Source organism: Podarcis muralis, chromosome 2, assembly GCF_964188315.1.
Source record: "Podarcis muralis chromosome 2, rPodMur119.hap1.1, whole genome shotgun sequence".
Lineage (NCBI taxonomy): Eukaryota > Metazoa > Chordata > Lepidosauria > Squamata > Lacertidae > Podarcis > Podarcis muralis.
The window spans coordinates 4,927,135-4,941,218 of NC_135656.1; the positions used below are offsets into that span (position 1 = coordinate 4,927,135).

General features: G+C 45.2%; 1 protein-coding gene and 1 long non-coding RNA gene across 11 annotated transcripts in view; one reads left to right on the plus strand and one right to left on the minus strand.

Moving 5' to 3' along the window:
- Positions 1 to 3,892: 3,892 nt before the first annotated feature.
- LOC144326860 (uncharacterized) lies at positions 3,893 to 4,911 on the minus strand. The gene is made up of 2 exons (XR_013391739.1): positions 4,809 to 4,911; positions 3,893 to 4,732 (listed from the first exon to the last, which is right to left on the minus strand). It is a non-coding gene; the product is annotated as an uncharacterized LOC144326860 (long non-coding RNA).
- A 118-nt stretch (positions 4,912 to 5,029) lies between these two features.
- ARHGEF25 (Rho guanine nucleotide exchange factor 25) overlaps positions 5,030 to 14,084 on the plus strand; it is a 79,670-nt gene continuing 70,615 nt past the window's right edge. For 2 of the 10 annotated variants that reach the window (XM_028721322.2, XM_028721323.2), the window contains exon 1: positions 13,135 to 13,268. In XM_028721322.2, coding sequence (XP_028577155.2) covers positions 13,173 to 13,268 — 96 coding nt within the window. In that variant the 5' untranslated portion in view covers positions 13,135 to 13,172. Of the gene's footprint in view, positions 5,283 to 12,993; positions 13,269 to 13,293; positions 13,917 to 14,084 lie in introns of those variants that run through there. The other 8 variants (XM_077923777.1, XM_028721324.2, XM_077923778.1 and 5 more) reach the window with 8 other exon arrangements.

Below are 14,084 nucleotides of genomic sequence, written 5' to 3' on the forward strand. Positions count from 1 at the left end.
TAGAAACAATATTGTATTTGGTTGCTATTTTTTAAAAATTTAAATTCTAAAAAATGTAAAACCCACACATACACAGAAAGAAATGAAAAAGAGAAAACTAACCTGGTTGATCCCCCTAATCCAAAGCACACCCCAGCCATCAGTTTGGAATATATGTGTGCATGTATATAGAGGAGGATGGGAGATTGTAATCTAGAGGATTCTGTGTTACAGGAGCAAAAAGCTTGGCAGATTTGGCAACAACGTGGAATATATTCAATATTCTGCAATATTTTAAAAGTACTCTTCTAGCAGCACATTCAAATGCAGCTGCACGGCTATTATCATTCCCCTTTTGACAATCTGTAGAGTGTATTGGCTACAACCATATTCTTGGAAACTACCTGCTTATAAAAGCATTGCACTCATCATATTGACGTAAACATTCCACAAGACTCCTCCCTTATTCCCCCCCCCCCAATATTTCACACTTTCTCTTTTCATAGCTAGCATTTTCTATTCCATTCACTTCAACCGTATCCTACCCACAAGCTTCACGGCTTGTTTATGGGTATTGTGAATGAGAAGGGTCGTTGTGGGCATTCCCTTGTGAGAGCAGAGCTCCAGGAGTGCATTCACAAATTTTGCCCCACTATTTAGTGTGAGCTTGAGTTGGGGAGGTAGCAGCCGAAGTGTGAGTGCTGCTGCTATTTATAAATACATGCTTGTATATTTAATAAGTGTGGCTGCTTGTCTGCCGCCCTTCTGCATTTTGGATCTGCTAGTTGCTATTAAGGTCCCCATATATCACTTGTTTTTATTTTATTTTTTTATAAGATATTTATTAGTGTTTTACAAAAAACATAGGTTTACAGAATAAAAGAAATTAAAACAAAAATTAACAAACTAAAAAGAAAACATAGAAGAGAGAAGAAGAAAAATAACAAGAAAAATACAGGAATTACCAAAAAATACATAGAAGAGAGAGAGAGAAAAAAGAAAATACAAAATACAAAAAACAAATAGCATAGAAAAAATTTAAAAATAAATCCATTTTTCAATATCTTTAAGCTCATTTGCTTGTTTCCTTGACCTCCTCACACCTCCCCTTTTTGTATTCCCATTTACATAATCAATTCAGCAAATCCTTACCCTCTTTCATTTATCTTAACTCTATATCTTAACCTATTATAACTATGTATTTTCATCCATTATCAATCCATATTTGCATATTCTTATTAACCTTGTTACCAATACCACTTATTTTCAATCCAACATCATTTTAACATTCATTAATTTTACAATATTTCTGCAAATAGTCTTTAAATTTCTTCCAATCTTCTTCCACCAACTCTTCTCCCTGGTCTCGGATTCTGCCCGTCATTTCCGCCAATTCCATATAGTCCATCACCTTCATCTGCCACTCTTCGAGGGTGGGTAGATCTTGTGTCTTCCAATACTGTGCAATAAGTATTCTTGCTGCTGTTGTTGCATACATAAAAAAAGTTCTATCCTTCTTTGGCACCAATTGGCCGACTATGCCCAAGAGAAAGGCCTCTGGTTTCTTCAGGAAGGTATATTTAAATACCTTTTTCATTTCATTATAGATCATCTCCCAGAAAGCCTTAATCTTTGGGCACGTCCACCAAAGGTGAAAGAATGTACCTTCAGTTTCTTTGCATTTCCAACATTTATTATCGGGCAAATGATAGATTTTTGCAAGCTTGACTGGTGTCATGTACCACCTATAAATCATTTTCATAATATTCTCTCTTAGGGCATTACTTGCCGTAAATTTCATACCTGTGGTCCACAACTGTTCCCAGTCAGCAAACATAATGTTATGTCCAACATCCTGTGCCCATTTAATCATAGCAGATTTAACCGTCTCATCCTGAGTGTTCCATTTTAACAGCAAGTTATACATTCTTGAAAGTATCTTTGTTTTGGGATCTAACAATTCTGTTTCCAACTTTGATTTTTCCACCTGGAAGCCAATTTTTTTGTCCAAATTATAAGCCTCTCTTAATTGATAATAGTGAAGCCAGTCTCGCACTTTATCTTTTAATTTCTCGAAACTCTGCAATTTCAATTTGTCTCCTTCTTGCTCCAAAATTTCCCAATATTTAGGCCACTTGGCCTCCATATTGGGCTTTTTCTGAGCCTCATATATCAGTTGTTTTTAGTTTATATTGACGGTTTAAGAGGCTGTCTTACCTAATTATTCTGTGCTGCTTTAAAACATGGATTTTTGTTGTATTTTTTGTCACTTTAATTTTTTTTATCATGTTATGTTTTTCTAATGCTGTAAACCACTCTGATATTTATTTATTTAGAATATGGCAGCAGTGCCAGAGGCAGCAAAGTTTCTGAATGTTGCTGGAAACCTCAGGAGGAGAGTGTGCTGCTGTGTTCAGGTTCTGCATTGCAGGCTCTCTGCAGGCATGCAGAGTTGGTCACTGTGAGGGCAGGATGCTGGACTAGGCGGGCCATTGGCCTGGTCTACCACGGCTCCTCTTATTGTCTTCATGGGAGTTTTCTTCCCACTGCAAAAGTCAGGATTCCTCCCACCCATTTTTAAAAAAACATTTCACGCCAGAGCTAACTACACAACAAACATCATGTCTCGTGTGGCCTACAGCCCATTCAATTCCCTAATGGCTGCTGGGCAAATCTTGCCAAGGAAATGCACCCCACTAGCGTTAGGCCTGCCAGAGGGGAAAGTCTAAAATAAGAAACATTTTGGAGCTATTGGGCTGAAATATGGAGCACACCGATTAGGGTTCTTCCCCTCCCCATTCTGTGGGGACTGAATAAGGTATCTTAAGACTGTGACTTAATACAGACTCCATCTGTGGCTTGGACAACAGCCTCTTCTCCCCCACCAATCTAGCCTGATACCAGAGTGTTGGAGACCTCGAAAGCTTGCACACTGTTTGACAATGTTTTGGCTGGCCTAATAAAGGTATCGCACTAATGTGGATTTTGTGTGGAGAGAAGTAAACCAATGGGCCTGGGGTTAAATGACCCACTAAGCCAAAACACAGCTCACCGCAGCACTTGAACAGCAGGAGCACATCAACTGTCTTTCCAGGAGCCCAGGCCTTCAGGCCACGCCATGGTTTGGCCTTAAGATGATGTCTGCCAGATCATACTTTCTCCTTCTAGAGCAGAGCTTTCCAAACTTTTCATGTTGGTTAAACACCTTTTAGACATGCATCATTTCGCAACACAGTAATTCAGTTTTACTAGCAAACGGGACTTTAAACTAACCCCTTTCTAGCCCCAGGAGGAGCGCAGGGATTGTTCGCATGACACACCTGCACACTGCAGCTGACACACTAATGTGTCCCAGCACACAGTTCGAGAGCACAGGAGCTGAAGTAACTTTGTGGCTAAAAGGCTATGAGCAATGAATCAGAAAGTCCCTGGTTTGAATCCTCCCTTGGACATAAACTCACTTGCTGGCCTTAAGCAAACCATCTTCTCAGCCTCATCCGCTCCAACCTTACTGGGTTATTGTAAAGCTGATATGATGTGTCAAAGTTTGAACATTAAGGGAGCCTACGACTTGTTGCAACAGCTCAACTGCTGTTTCCTGGCACAATTCAAAGTGCTGGTTAGGCTTTATAAAGTCCTTAGGTCCAAGCTATCTGAAAGACTGTATTCCCTCATATGAACCTGCCCAGGTTTTGAGACCTTTGCAGGAGGCCCTTCTCTCTGTCCCACCACCCTCACTGGCACCCTTGGTAGGAGAACAGGAGAGGGCCTTCTCAGTGGCTGCTCCCAGATGTTGGAACTCCCTCCCTGGAGAAGCTAGACTGGCTCCCTCCTGTCCTTCCACTGGCCCTTGAAGACTTTCTTGTTCCAACAGGGGACCAACTGCTTTTAATGAAAGGGCTGGTGCTTGTGGTAATTATTGGTTTAGCTTTAATAGATCATACACATTTACATAGTTTTAATTCTCTCAATGTCTTAACTGTTTTTGAGTTGTTGTTTTCCCCCTATGTTTTTGTTGTTGTTGTTGTTTAGTCGTTTAGTCGTGTCCGACTCTTCGTGACCCCATGGACCAGAGCACGCCAGGCACCTCTGTCCTCCACTACCTCCCGCAGTTTGGTCAAACTCATGGTGGTAACCTCGAAAACACTATCCAACCATCTCGTCCTCTGTCGCCCCCTTCTCCTTGTGCCCTCCATCTTTCCCAGCATCAGTGTCTTCTCCAGGGAGTCTTCTCTTCTCAAGAGGTGGCCATGATCTTCGTTTTTTTGATGTTGAGCTTCAGACCATATTTTGCGCTCTCCTCTTTCACCCTCATTAAAAGGTTCTTTAATTCCTCCTCACTTTCTGCCATCAAGGTTGTGTCATCTGCATATCTGAGGTTGTTGATATTTCTTCCGGCAATCTTAATTCTGGCTTGGGATTCATCCAGCCCAGCCTTTCGCATGATGTATTCTGCATATAAATTAAATAAGCAGGGAGACAAAATACAGCCTTGTCCTACTCCTTTCCCAATTTTGAGCCAATCAGTTGTTCCATATCCAGTTCTAACTGTAGCTTCTTGTCCCACATAGAGATTTCTCAGGAGACAGATGAGGTGATCAGGCACTCCCATTTCTTTAAGAACTTGCCATAGTTTGCTGTGGTCGACACAGTCAAAGGCTTTTGCATAGTCAATGAAGCAGAAGTAGATGTCTTTCTGGAACTCTCTGTTTTTAGCTGTTCTTAATCTTTGTCTGTAAGATCCTTTGAGTCTCTGTCAGGGAAAAAGTTGGGATATAAATAAATAAAATCATCATAATAACCACAACAACCCTGGCAACCTCTCTTACATCCGGGATGTGGCTCATATGATGGATGTGTGCCACCTGTATAGGTTCCATTGGTGCTGTTGCTGCAGGTTTTCTCATCGCCCCGGCTACCAAAGCCTGAGCCTGAAGAGGCGCAGCTTTCAGGCCCCCGGGGTTTCACCGCCCCGTTTGGGGGCGGAACTTGAGAGGCCCGTCAGCTCAGCTGCGCTGCAGCTCCGTCCCGTCTGGAGACGGAGCTGGCTGGGACCGGGACGCGGCCGGAGCGCGCAGGGAGCCAAGCGGCGGGCAGCGCCTCCTACCCCCGCAGGCCGCCGAGGGGCGCAAGGACGTCTCCGGCATCCTCCGCCAAGGCTCTCGGCTCCTGTTTGAGTTGGCGGGGGAGGCCTTTTGAACCTTTCCAGCTCAGCTCCATGCAGACAGTAATCAAGAAGCGAGGGCGCTCCAGAGCACGTGCAGACGGCATTCCGAGTAAGGCAGCTCCCAGCTTACTTGAAAGTAAGGGCCGGGCCTTTCAGTCGGTAGGAAAAAAGAAATTCAGTACCTTAGAGGCAGAAGCTTTGCCCCCTCCCTCGAATGTCATGTGGTGGAATATTAGAGGGCGCTGAGCCTGACCATAATGATGTTGTTGTTTAGTCGTTTAGTCGTGTCCGCCTCTTCGTGACCCCCTGGACCAGAGCACGCCAGGCACCTCTGTCCTCCACTGCCTCCCACAGTTTGGTCAGACTCATGTTTGTAGCTTCGAGAACACTGTCCCACCATCTCGTCCTCTGTCGTCCCCTTCTCCTTGTGCCCTCCATCTTTCCCAGCATCAGGGTCTTTTCCAGGGAGTCTTCTCTTCTCATGAGGTGGCCAAAGTATTGGAGCCTCAACTTCACGATCTGTCCTTCCAGTGAACACTCAGGGCTGATTTCCTTCAGAATGGAGAGGTTTGATCTTCTTGCAGTCCATGGGACTCTCAAGAGTCTCCTCCAGCACCATAATTCAAAAGCATCAATTCTTCGGCGATCAGTCTTCTTGATGGTCCAGCTCTCACTTCCATACATCACTACTGGGAAAACCATGGCTTTAACTATACGGACCTTTGTTGGTAAGGTGATGTCTCTGCTTTTTAAGATGTTGTCTAGGTTTGCCATCGCCTTTCTCCCAAGGAGCAGGCGTCTTTTAATTTCGTGACTGCTGTGACCATAATAGCCCCCCTCAATTTTGTAACCCTAGTCGCTCCCACAGACAGAAGAGAGCTTCCTTGTGGAAATGCGATATTCCAACATAGATGTGAACTCCATTTCCCTTTTGAGATATTATCCACAGTTTTCACACCTGGAGGAGGGTGGAATAAATGTTCTTGCCTCAAGACATTTCTTATAATCCGGAGTTTCAGTTAAGTGGTCTTAGGAGAGTGCATTTGCAGTTGCTGCTTTAATATATTTAGATGGTAAAGCCACTGCTGCAAACGTCTAATTGTTCAGAACATTTCAGGATTCAGAACTGTATATGGGTTTGGGAAAATATAGAGTAGAGGATTCTTCCAAAGAAAAGCACAAAAACTCCACCATTAATTACATTCTTGAAAACCACCTCCACACCTCTGGCTTGGAAGAGTTGGCAGTGGTTACTTAGTGGCCAAGCAAAAGCACTCTACACATGCTCAGAAAGGGCATCCTAAGATTTATTGCTCTAAACGCAGCAAGCAATGGGAAAATTGCTTCAGCCTCTGCCTAGGAAACACAAGAGAAGCAGAAAATCTCTCGGACTCGTTCTTTCTGGGCAGAGGACAAGAGGAAGACTTCAGTGAGCAGACTATTGAACTAGGTGCCCCAGAGGTGATTATAAGGCATCGTCCTGTGCTCCTAGTAATGATTGATTGATTGATTGATTGATTCAATTTCTGTGCCGCTTTTCATTCAATTGAATCCCAGAGCAGCTTACAAACAGTAAATAACAATAACTTGATAAAATGTAGTAGAAAAAGATGTTATGTGAGATTCACTCTGCAGAAGCAAACTCAACTGGTATGCATACCACCAGGTATGCAAAGAGGACAGACACAAGAGACCTTGCACAGAGAGGGGAGAGAGCAGCAGATTTATTTTTTAGTCATTCCAGAACAGAAAGGACCAATTTGGATGGCTCTGAAAGAGGCTTAGACATAATTATGAAGGAGAAGGATATCAATGGCTACTCAACTTTGCTCAACTATGTAGACCTGGACCTGGTATTTCAATATATTTAATGTATTAGTAGATCACTTTAATAAGGGACACGGGCTGATAGGACTTGCCGATCAGAAGGTTGGCAGTTCGAATCCCCGCGACGGGGTGCGCTCCCATTGCTCAGTCCCAGCTCCTGCCAACCTAGCAGTTCGAAAGCACATCAAAGTGCAAGTAGATAAATAGGTACCACTCCGGCGGGAAGGTAAACGGCATTTCCGTGCGCTGCTCTGGTTCGCCAGAAGCGGCTTAGTCATGCTGGCCACATGACCCGGAAGCTGTCTGCAGACAAACGCCGGCTCCTTTGGCCTATAGAGCGAGATGAGCGCCGCAACCCCAGAGTCGGTCACGACTGGACCTAATGGTCAGGGGTCCCTTTACCTTTACCTTTTATTTTTTTTAAAATATTTTTTATTACATTTTCAAATACACAAACAAAAATATAAAGTTCACATAGAAAGAATAAGATAAACAAATAAAGAAAAAAGAAAAAAGAAAATTCCACTTTCAGAAATATTTTTACATAGCCAATCGGACTTCCTCACATCTCCCATACCATGCATTCTTTACCATAAAAATGTCAGCAAATTATTACCTTTTTTCACATCTTAATTTGTACCTTTCAAATGTTTTTAAATTTAAAATACTCTTTGTCAGTTACTTGTACCTTTAATCACCTTTAGTAATACTTTAAATCTCATCCTTTTCTTACTTTTGACTTAATTTTCTGTTTCAAAAATCTAATCGCTGAAACTAAAACTTCCAAATCGTACAGTTTTTAACATTCGTACAACTTATAGTATTTTTGTAAATAGTCCTTAAATTTTTTTCCAGTCCTCCTCCATCGCCTCTTCTCCCAAGTCTCGGATTCTGCCAGTCATTTCAGCCAGTTCCATGTAGTCCATCAGTTGCATCTGCCACTCTTCCAGTGTAGGTAAATCTTGTGTCTTCCAGTGTTTTGCAATAAGTATTCTTGCTGCTGTAGTTGCATACATAAAAAATGTTCTATCCTTCTTTAACACCTTCTGGCCAACAATGCCCAGTAGGAAGGCCTCTGGTTTCTTGGGAAAGGTATACCTAAATACCTTTTTTAACTCATTATATATCATTTCCCAGAAGGCCTTCACTTTTGGACAAGTCCACCAGAGGTGAAAGAATGTCCCTTCAGCCTCCTTACATTTCCAACATTTGTTATCAGACAGATGATATATCTTAGCAAGTTTGACTGGGGTCATGTACCACCTATATATCATTTTCATAATGTTTTCTTTCAGGGCACTACATGCCATGAATTTTATTCCAGTGGTCCATAACCTTTCCCAGTCTTCAAACATAATGTTGTACCCAATATCCTGAGCCCATTTTATCATGGCTGATTTCACTGTCTCATCCTGAGTGTTCCATTTGAGCAACAAGTTATACATTCTTGAGAGTACCTTAGTCTTAGGTTCCAACAGTTCTGTCTCTAATTTCGATTTTTCCACCTGGAATCCTATTTTTCTATCTGACTTAAAAACCTCTTGAATTTGAGCATAGTGAAGCCAATCTTGCACCCTATTCTTTAGTTTTTCAAAGCTCTGCAGCCTCCAGTTGTCTCCAATTTTTTCTATTATTTCCCAATATTTAGGCCAACCAGCCTCCATATTGGGTCTCTTTCGGACCTTGGCCTCCGCTGGTGATAACCACCTCGGGGTCTTGCCTTCTAGTAAGTCCTTGTATTTTGTCCAGACCATAAATATTGCTTTCCTGACAATATGGTTTTTAAACATTTTATGAACCTTTACCTTGTCGTACCACAGATATGCATGCCATCCAAACGCATTATTAAACCCTTCCAGGTCTAGGACATCAGTGTTCTCAAGTAATAACCAATCTTTCATCCAGCAGAAAGCCGCAGCTTCATAATATAACCTTAAATCTGGCAGGGCAAACCCCCCTCTTTCTTTTGCATCGGTTAGTATTTTAAATTTTATTCGGGGCTTTTTGCCCTGCCAGACAAACCTAGAAATATCCTTCTGCCACTTTCCAAAACATTCCACTCTGTCCACGATCTGTAGGGTCTGAAACAAAAATAACATCTTTGGCAGTACATTCATTTTTATAGCTGCAATTCTTCCCAACAAGGAAAGTTTCAATCTTGACCAAATCTCTAAGTCTTTTTTAATTTCTGACCAACATTTTTCATAGTTATCTTTGAATAAATTCAAATTTTTAGCAGACAAGTTTACCCCTAGGTATTTCACCTTTTTAACCACATTTAATTCTGTCTCTTTCTGAAACCTCTCTATTTCCAGGGGTGTCAATTTTTTCTCCAAAACCTTAGTTTTCAGCTTGTTCAATTTAAACCCCGCCACCCGACCAAATTCATGGATTAATTCTAACACTCTCTTCGTACTAGATTCTGGCTCCTGTAATGTTAAAACCAAATCATCTGCAAAGGCCTTCAGTTTGTATTGCTTCACTCCGACCTGTATTCCTTGTACCAACCGGTCTTCCCTAATCATGTTCAAAAGCACCTCCAGGACAGAAATAAATAACAGAAACAAATAACCTTTACCTTTTAGATCACTTTAATGCAGGTTACTTATGTCTTAGCTGTTAGAGCCATCCCGTAAGGCTGAATGCAGCCCACTCCTGCCTTAGAAGGTGCTCTCAGTCCCAGCTCTTTAGGGTGGCATATTCAGAATGAAGTTGCTAGGTGGTGGTACACCCTCCTTAGAAGGAAAATGGGATGGGGCAGTTACCTGTGGAGAAGCAGGATATGCATTGGGGTGAAAAGACACCAGGGATCTGTGCATGGGATGCACCTCCCATACCCTTTCCCTGCAGCTCAATCAGGCTCTTGCACAGAGGCAGTAATCTGGTCTCGCCAATCCTCTGACTGAAATCTGACACTGTATAGATAGCTGTTCCTTCTGCAGGGCAAGCTATCTGCATTTGTAATTTCCCCACAGTTGGAACATGGCCACTGCTGAAGCTGGTGCTGCCTTGCAGCTCTGGAGAATTTTAAAGGATCCCTTACTTAGGAAGCAGGAGCCTTGCAAAGGATGCTGCTGCAAAATGTCTCCTCTGCTGCAGCGCGCTTACCATAACTGAGATCCTGTATGTCGCCTGTTCACAAGCATGCCCACAACATCTCATGGGCACCTGGCTGGAGAAAGCGGGGATAGAATACTGTACTGGATCAGGAAAGGTGCGGAATAGTGGTGTGTGGCCTTCTAAATCTTGTAGGACTGCAACTCCCAGGTGCCCTGGCAATGGTCAGGGATGATGGGGATTGTAGTCTAGTAACTTCTGGAGGGCTGCAGGTTTACCAGCCTGGCCTTAGGGTAAGGGCAGGACGTAAATAAGAATATGCGAGAGAGGGGTGCTGTTTTTGTGTTATTATGGTATATATCAAATTGTAAACCGCCCTCTGATCTTCAAATGAAGGGTGGTATAGAAATAATAATAATTAATAAATCAATCAATCAAATTAAGAATCCCCCCACGAGCTGGTGGCTGCAAAGGCAAGCCTGGTGATTGTGGGCATCAGCCCTGCTGGACGGCTAATCCTGGGAAGCGACGGTTGTTGTCAGCATGTGCTGTTGTTACAGGGTGAGGAGCTGGTTACTGAAGGAGGGAAGGGGGGGGCTCTTTAGTGCTAATTCCAAGGGGAGGGGGGCAGTCTTTGTGTATTTAGCAGAAGAGGCAGGCTTGGGGGTTCAGAACTGGAACGGGAGCCTTAAGGCAGGACCCGAGCTGTGCAGGGGAGAGAGGCTGCCCAGAGAGCCTTGCATGGCTGGCTGGGGTGGGGTCAGGACTTAGTGGCTGCGTGGCAAGGGGGTGGGAGAGGGTACTGCTGCTCCGATCCCTCCAGGCTCCCCCCTCTCACTCATGGCTCATGCTCTGCATTTTGGCTCCAGAAATGTGTTTTGTCTCTCTGGAAAGTGGGAATGAAAAACTACAGGAAATGAACATCCCGCAAGGGAGGGGGGAATGGCGGGGGAGCCCCATTACCGTATTTGCAGGGCTATAGTGGGCAACAGAGGAAGGAAGCAGGGGTGGCTCTTGCAGTACCGTAATTGCATTGCAGATGCAAAGAGGCAGGGCAGTTGCAGGAGAGTATAGAAAAGAGAACTTTGGGTGACTTTGCACAGCGGTGAGGGCGCCCAGGGGAGGTGGGGAGGTAGGGCAAACTCCCAAAATGAGAAAAGACCACAAGAGGCAATCACTGCCATTATTAAAACCCTTTAAAGGACATCAGCAAAGAAGGCATGATAATGCCAGGGAACAGGGTGGGGTGGGGATGTGGCATATAGGCCATACGTTTAAAGCACGTGCCCCACAAACAATGCTGGGAACTGTAGTTTGTTTGGGTGCTGGGAATTGTAGCTCTGTGAAGGGGTAAACTGTGGTTCCCAGAATTCTTGGTGGGCAGTGGGACGTGTTTTAAATGTATGGTGTGTACACAGCCTAAATATTCCTTCTCTCTGAATGTAACACTGAGCTGAAGTTCTATGCATACTTACTTGGACCAAGCCCCATTAGCCCCTGTTGGATTTACTCCTGAGTAAACATGCACATAGATTAAAAAGAGCAACAGGGAACAAAGTGACCTAATCTTGGCTGTTGCTATTCTGATGATGCAATAAATGCCCCCTGACCATAGCTGGCCCTTTTGGGTGCCATGCATCCAAGAGGTGATGTAATACATAGCATAAGGTGGTATTCTGGATGCGGGTGGAGAACACAGATGCTTCCCACCCCCTGAAGCACATCTCAGGCTGCTCAATAGTGCACCGCATCTTCTTTGCCAATCCCTTCTTGTTCTGTGCGATGGCCACCCTGAAGCTGTCGGATTGGCCTGATCTAGAAGAAAGAGAAGAGGAGGCTCTTGTTCTAGAGTCCTGCAATCCAGTTTGGTTTGTGGGTAGTGGATCCAGCAGTTTGTTGGGCTGCTGCGAAATTGCTCTTCCATTGATTCTGGCAGAGGGGGTTTAAATGGCCGTCTGGGGCCCAATTGCAGTGCTATTTGGTGGAGGAAGTAATGGCGGACTACAATGGCTCGCTTTCCTTTCTGGGCTATACAACAGGGGAGAGGAGCCTGTGGCCCAGCAGACATTGTGAGGCCCCTACTCCTAACAGCCTCAGCCAGTGATCAGGCATGATGGAGCTGTAGTCCAGCATCTTCAGGAGGGCCTCAAGTTCTCCAGGCTTGTTGTAAAAGAATGATTGCTCAGCTGCATGGGGCAACCAGCTACGTGGCCACCTGTTCTCCTGGACACATGCCCCTTGTGTCCAACAACAGGACTGAGAAGCAGCAAGACAATGCTGAGTGCATGGGTCTCAGTGCAACCTGGGCTGAACCATTAAATGCCTGGTTTTACCACCACCTTTTTCCTCCCACCTCTCCTGCGACCCCCAATAAGCTTCATTAACTACAAACCCCCAAATTTGGGATCCCTTCCAAACCCTTTGTAGGGTTTTGTAGTCAGATTGTAGGGTTTTGTAGGGTGAGCCCCATGTTTTCTGGGGCTTCCCAATCTGAGTAATTGATACTTCAAACTAGGGTTTTGTAGTTAACACCCAGAAAGCCATAATTGTCTGATTCACTTCAAACCTGTGCCAGTGTTTTGCACAAAACGATTACAAGACCCAGAAAAGGTTTGGAGGGGATCCAAAATTTCAGGGTTTATAGTTAACTAAGCTTCCTCTGTGTTTTATTTAAGCCAGTCCCCTGTGTGAGTCCTGCAGTTCCCTAGGGCCAGCTGGTTTACCCCTTCTGCTGCTGCTGCTGCTTCTACCCCAGCGCTATCGATTTTTTCCCATATATAGACTGAGCTTCCAGCCATGGCTATGCACTCAGGCTTTGTCCGTAGTGTCCTCCCTGCCCCTCCCTGTCCCTAATCCATTGCTATCTAGGAGGCTGGATCTTCCCAGTGTAAATAAGGATGATGTTAAAGAGATAAAGGGCTTAGAGTCCAGGCAGGGAGGGGTGCAGCTGGAAAGCAGCAGATTGTAGCAGGGAAGTTATGGTAGCTGGAAGCGGGCTGGCTGGGAACTGGTCTTTACTTGGCTGTCCCAGCACCAGCGCACAGGCAGGGTGCCCAGTCTCCTCCCAGACTCTGCCTCCCTTCCATGCCTCTGGCTCTGAAGCCAAGGGCGGTGGGAGAAGGTGAGCGGGACCCGCTGCATCATGAAAACCCCACAACGGGCAGGGGGGCGCACGGACCAGATGCTGGGGGCAATGGGGGATATCCTGACATCGCTGGCGCTACCCAGCCAACAGTGGGTAAGGGGGAAAGAAGACGTGGCCAAGGCAGCGAGGCAAGGAAAGGGGCAGACCTGACTGCAGAGCGGAGGATGTTTGGGAGACGCGGGAGAGGCAGGAGATGGATGCACCTCGAGGGTTGTTTCTGGGCCAGCTGTGTTGTTGGTTGTGGTCTGCCCAGGAAGGAGTGCCCTGCTTGAGAGGCGGTTCTGCTGCCATGCTTTGACTGTGCATTTGAGGAAAGGTGGGGGGGGGGTGGCAGGGATGGCAAACAGCTCCCCAGCAAAGCAGGCTGGTCCTGTCAGAAACCCTTTGCTCCTCACCAGGCCCAGTGTGGAAGAGACTGAAACTCCCTGGCCAGAAACTAATATGTTGCATCTGGCCTTTTGTACAGCACCTAGCACACAGACACCCCCAAAGGAACATTCTCTACTGATCCCTTGGCTGAGGCGTGTCAGTGTGCCTTGTGGTGCAGATAGACACTTCTGTTTGTTTGCTTGTTTTGAAAGTCTGCCGTTGGCCCCAGATCAAAGGTTTCCCAATCCTGCCTGCCTAGGGCCCTTTCTCAATCCTCCAGGCACCTCCAGCCCGGAGGACGAGGGAGCGAGAGCCTCTCTCTGCCTTCTGTTCTCCTCGCTTCTGACTAAGCTGAGATCCCTAGGCATTGGGGTGAGTTTTCCCATTCCCCCCCCTTGTTATTTAATGATTCTTACTGGCCCCTGTGATGTGGCAATGTGCTCTCTGGGGATTTCTGTTCTGATCTTTTGCTCCAGGCTGGAGCTGTGCCTCCCCCACCCCCAGCGCTGATATCCTCAGTCTGGGATGGAAAAGTCAGCT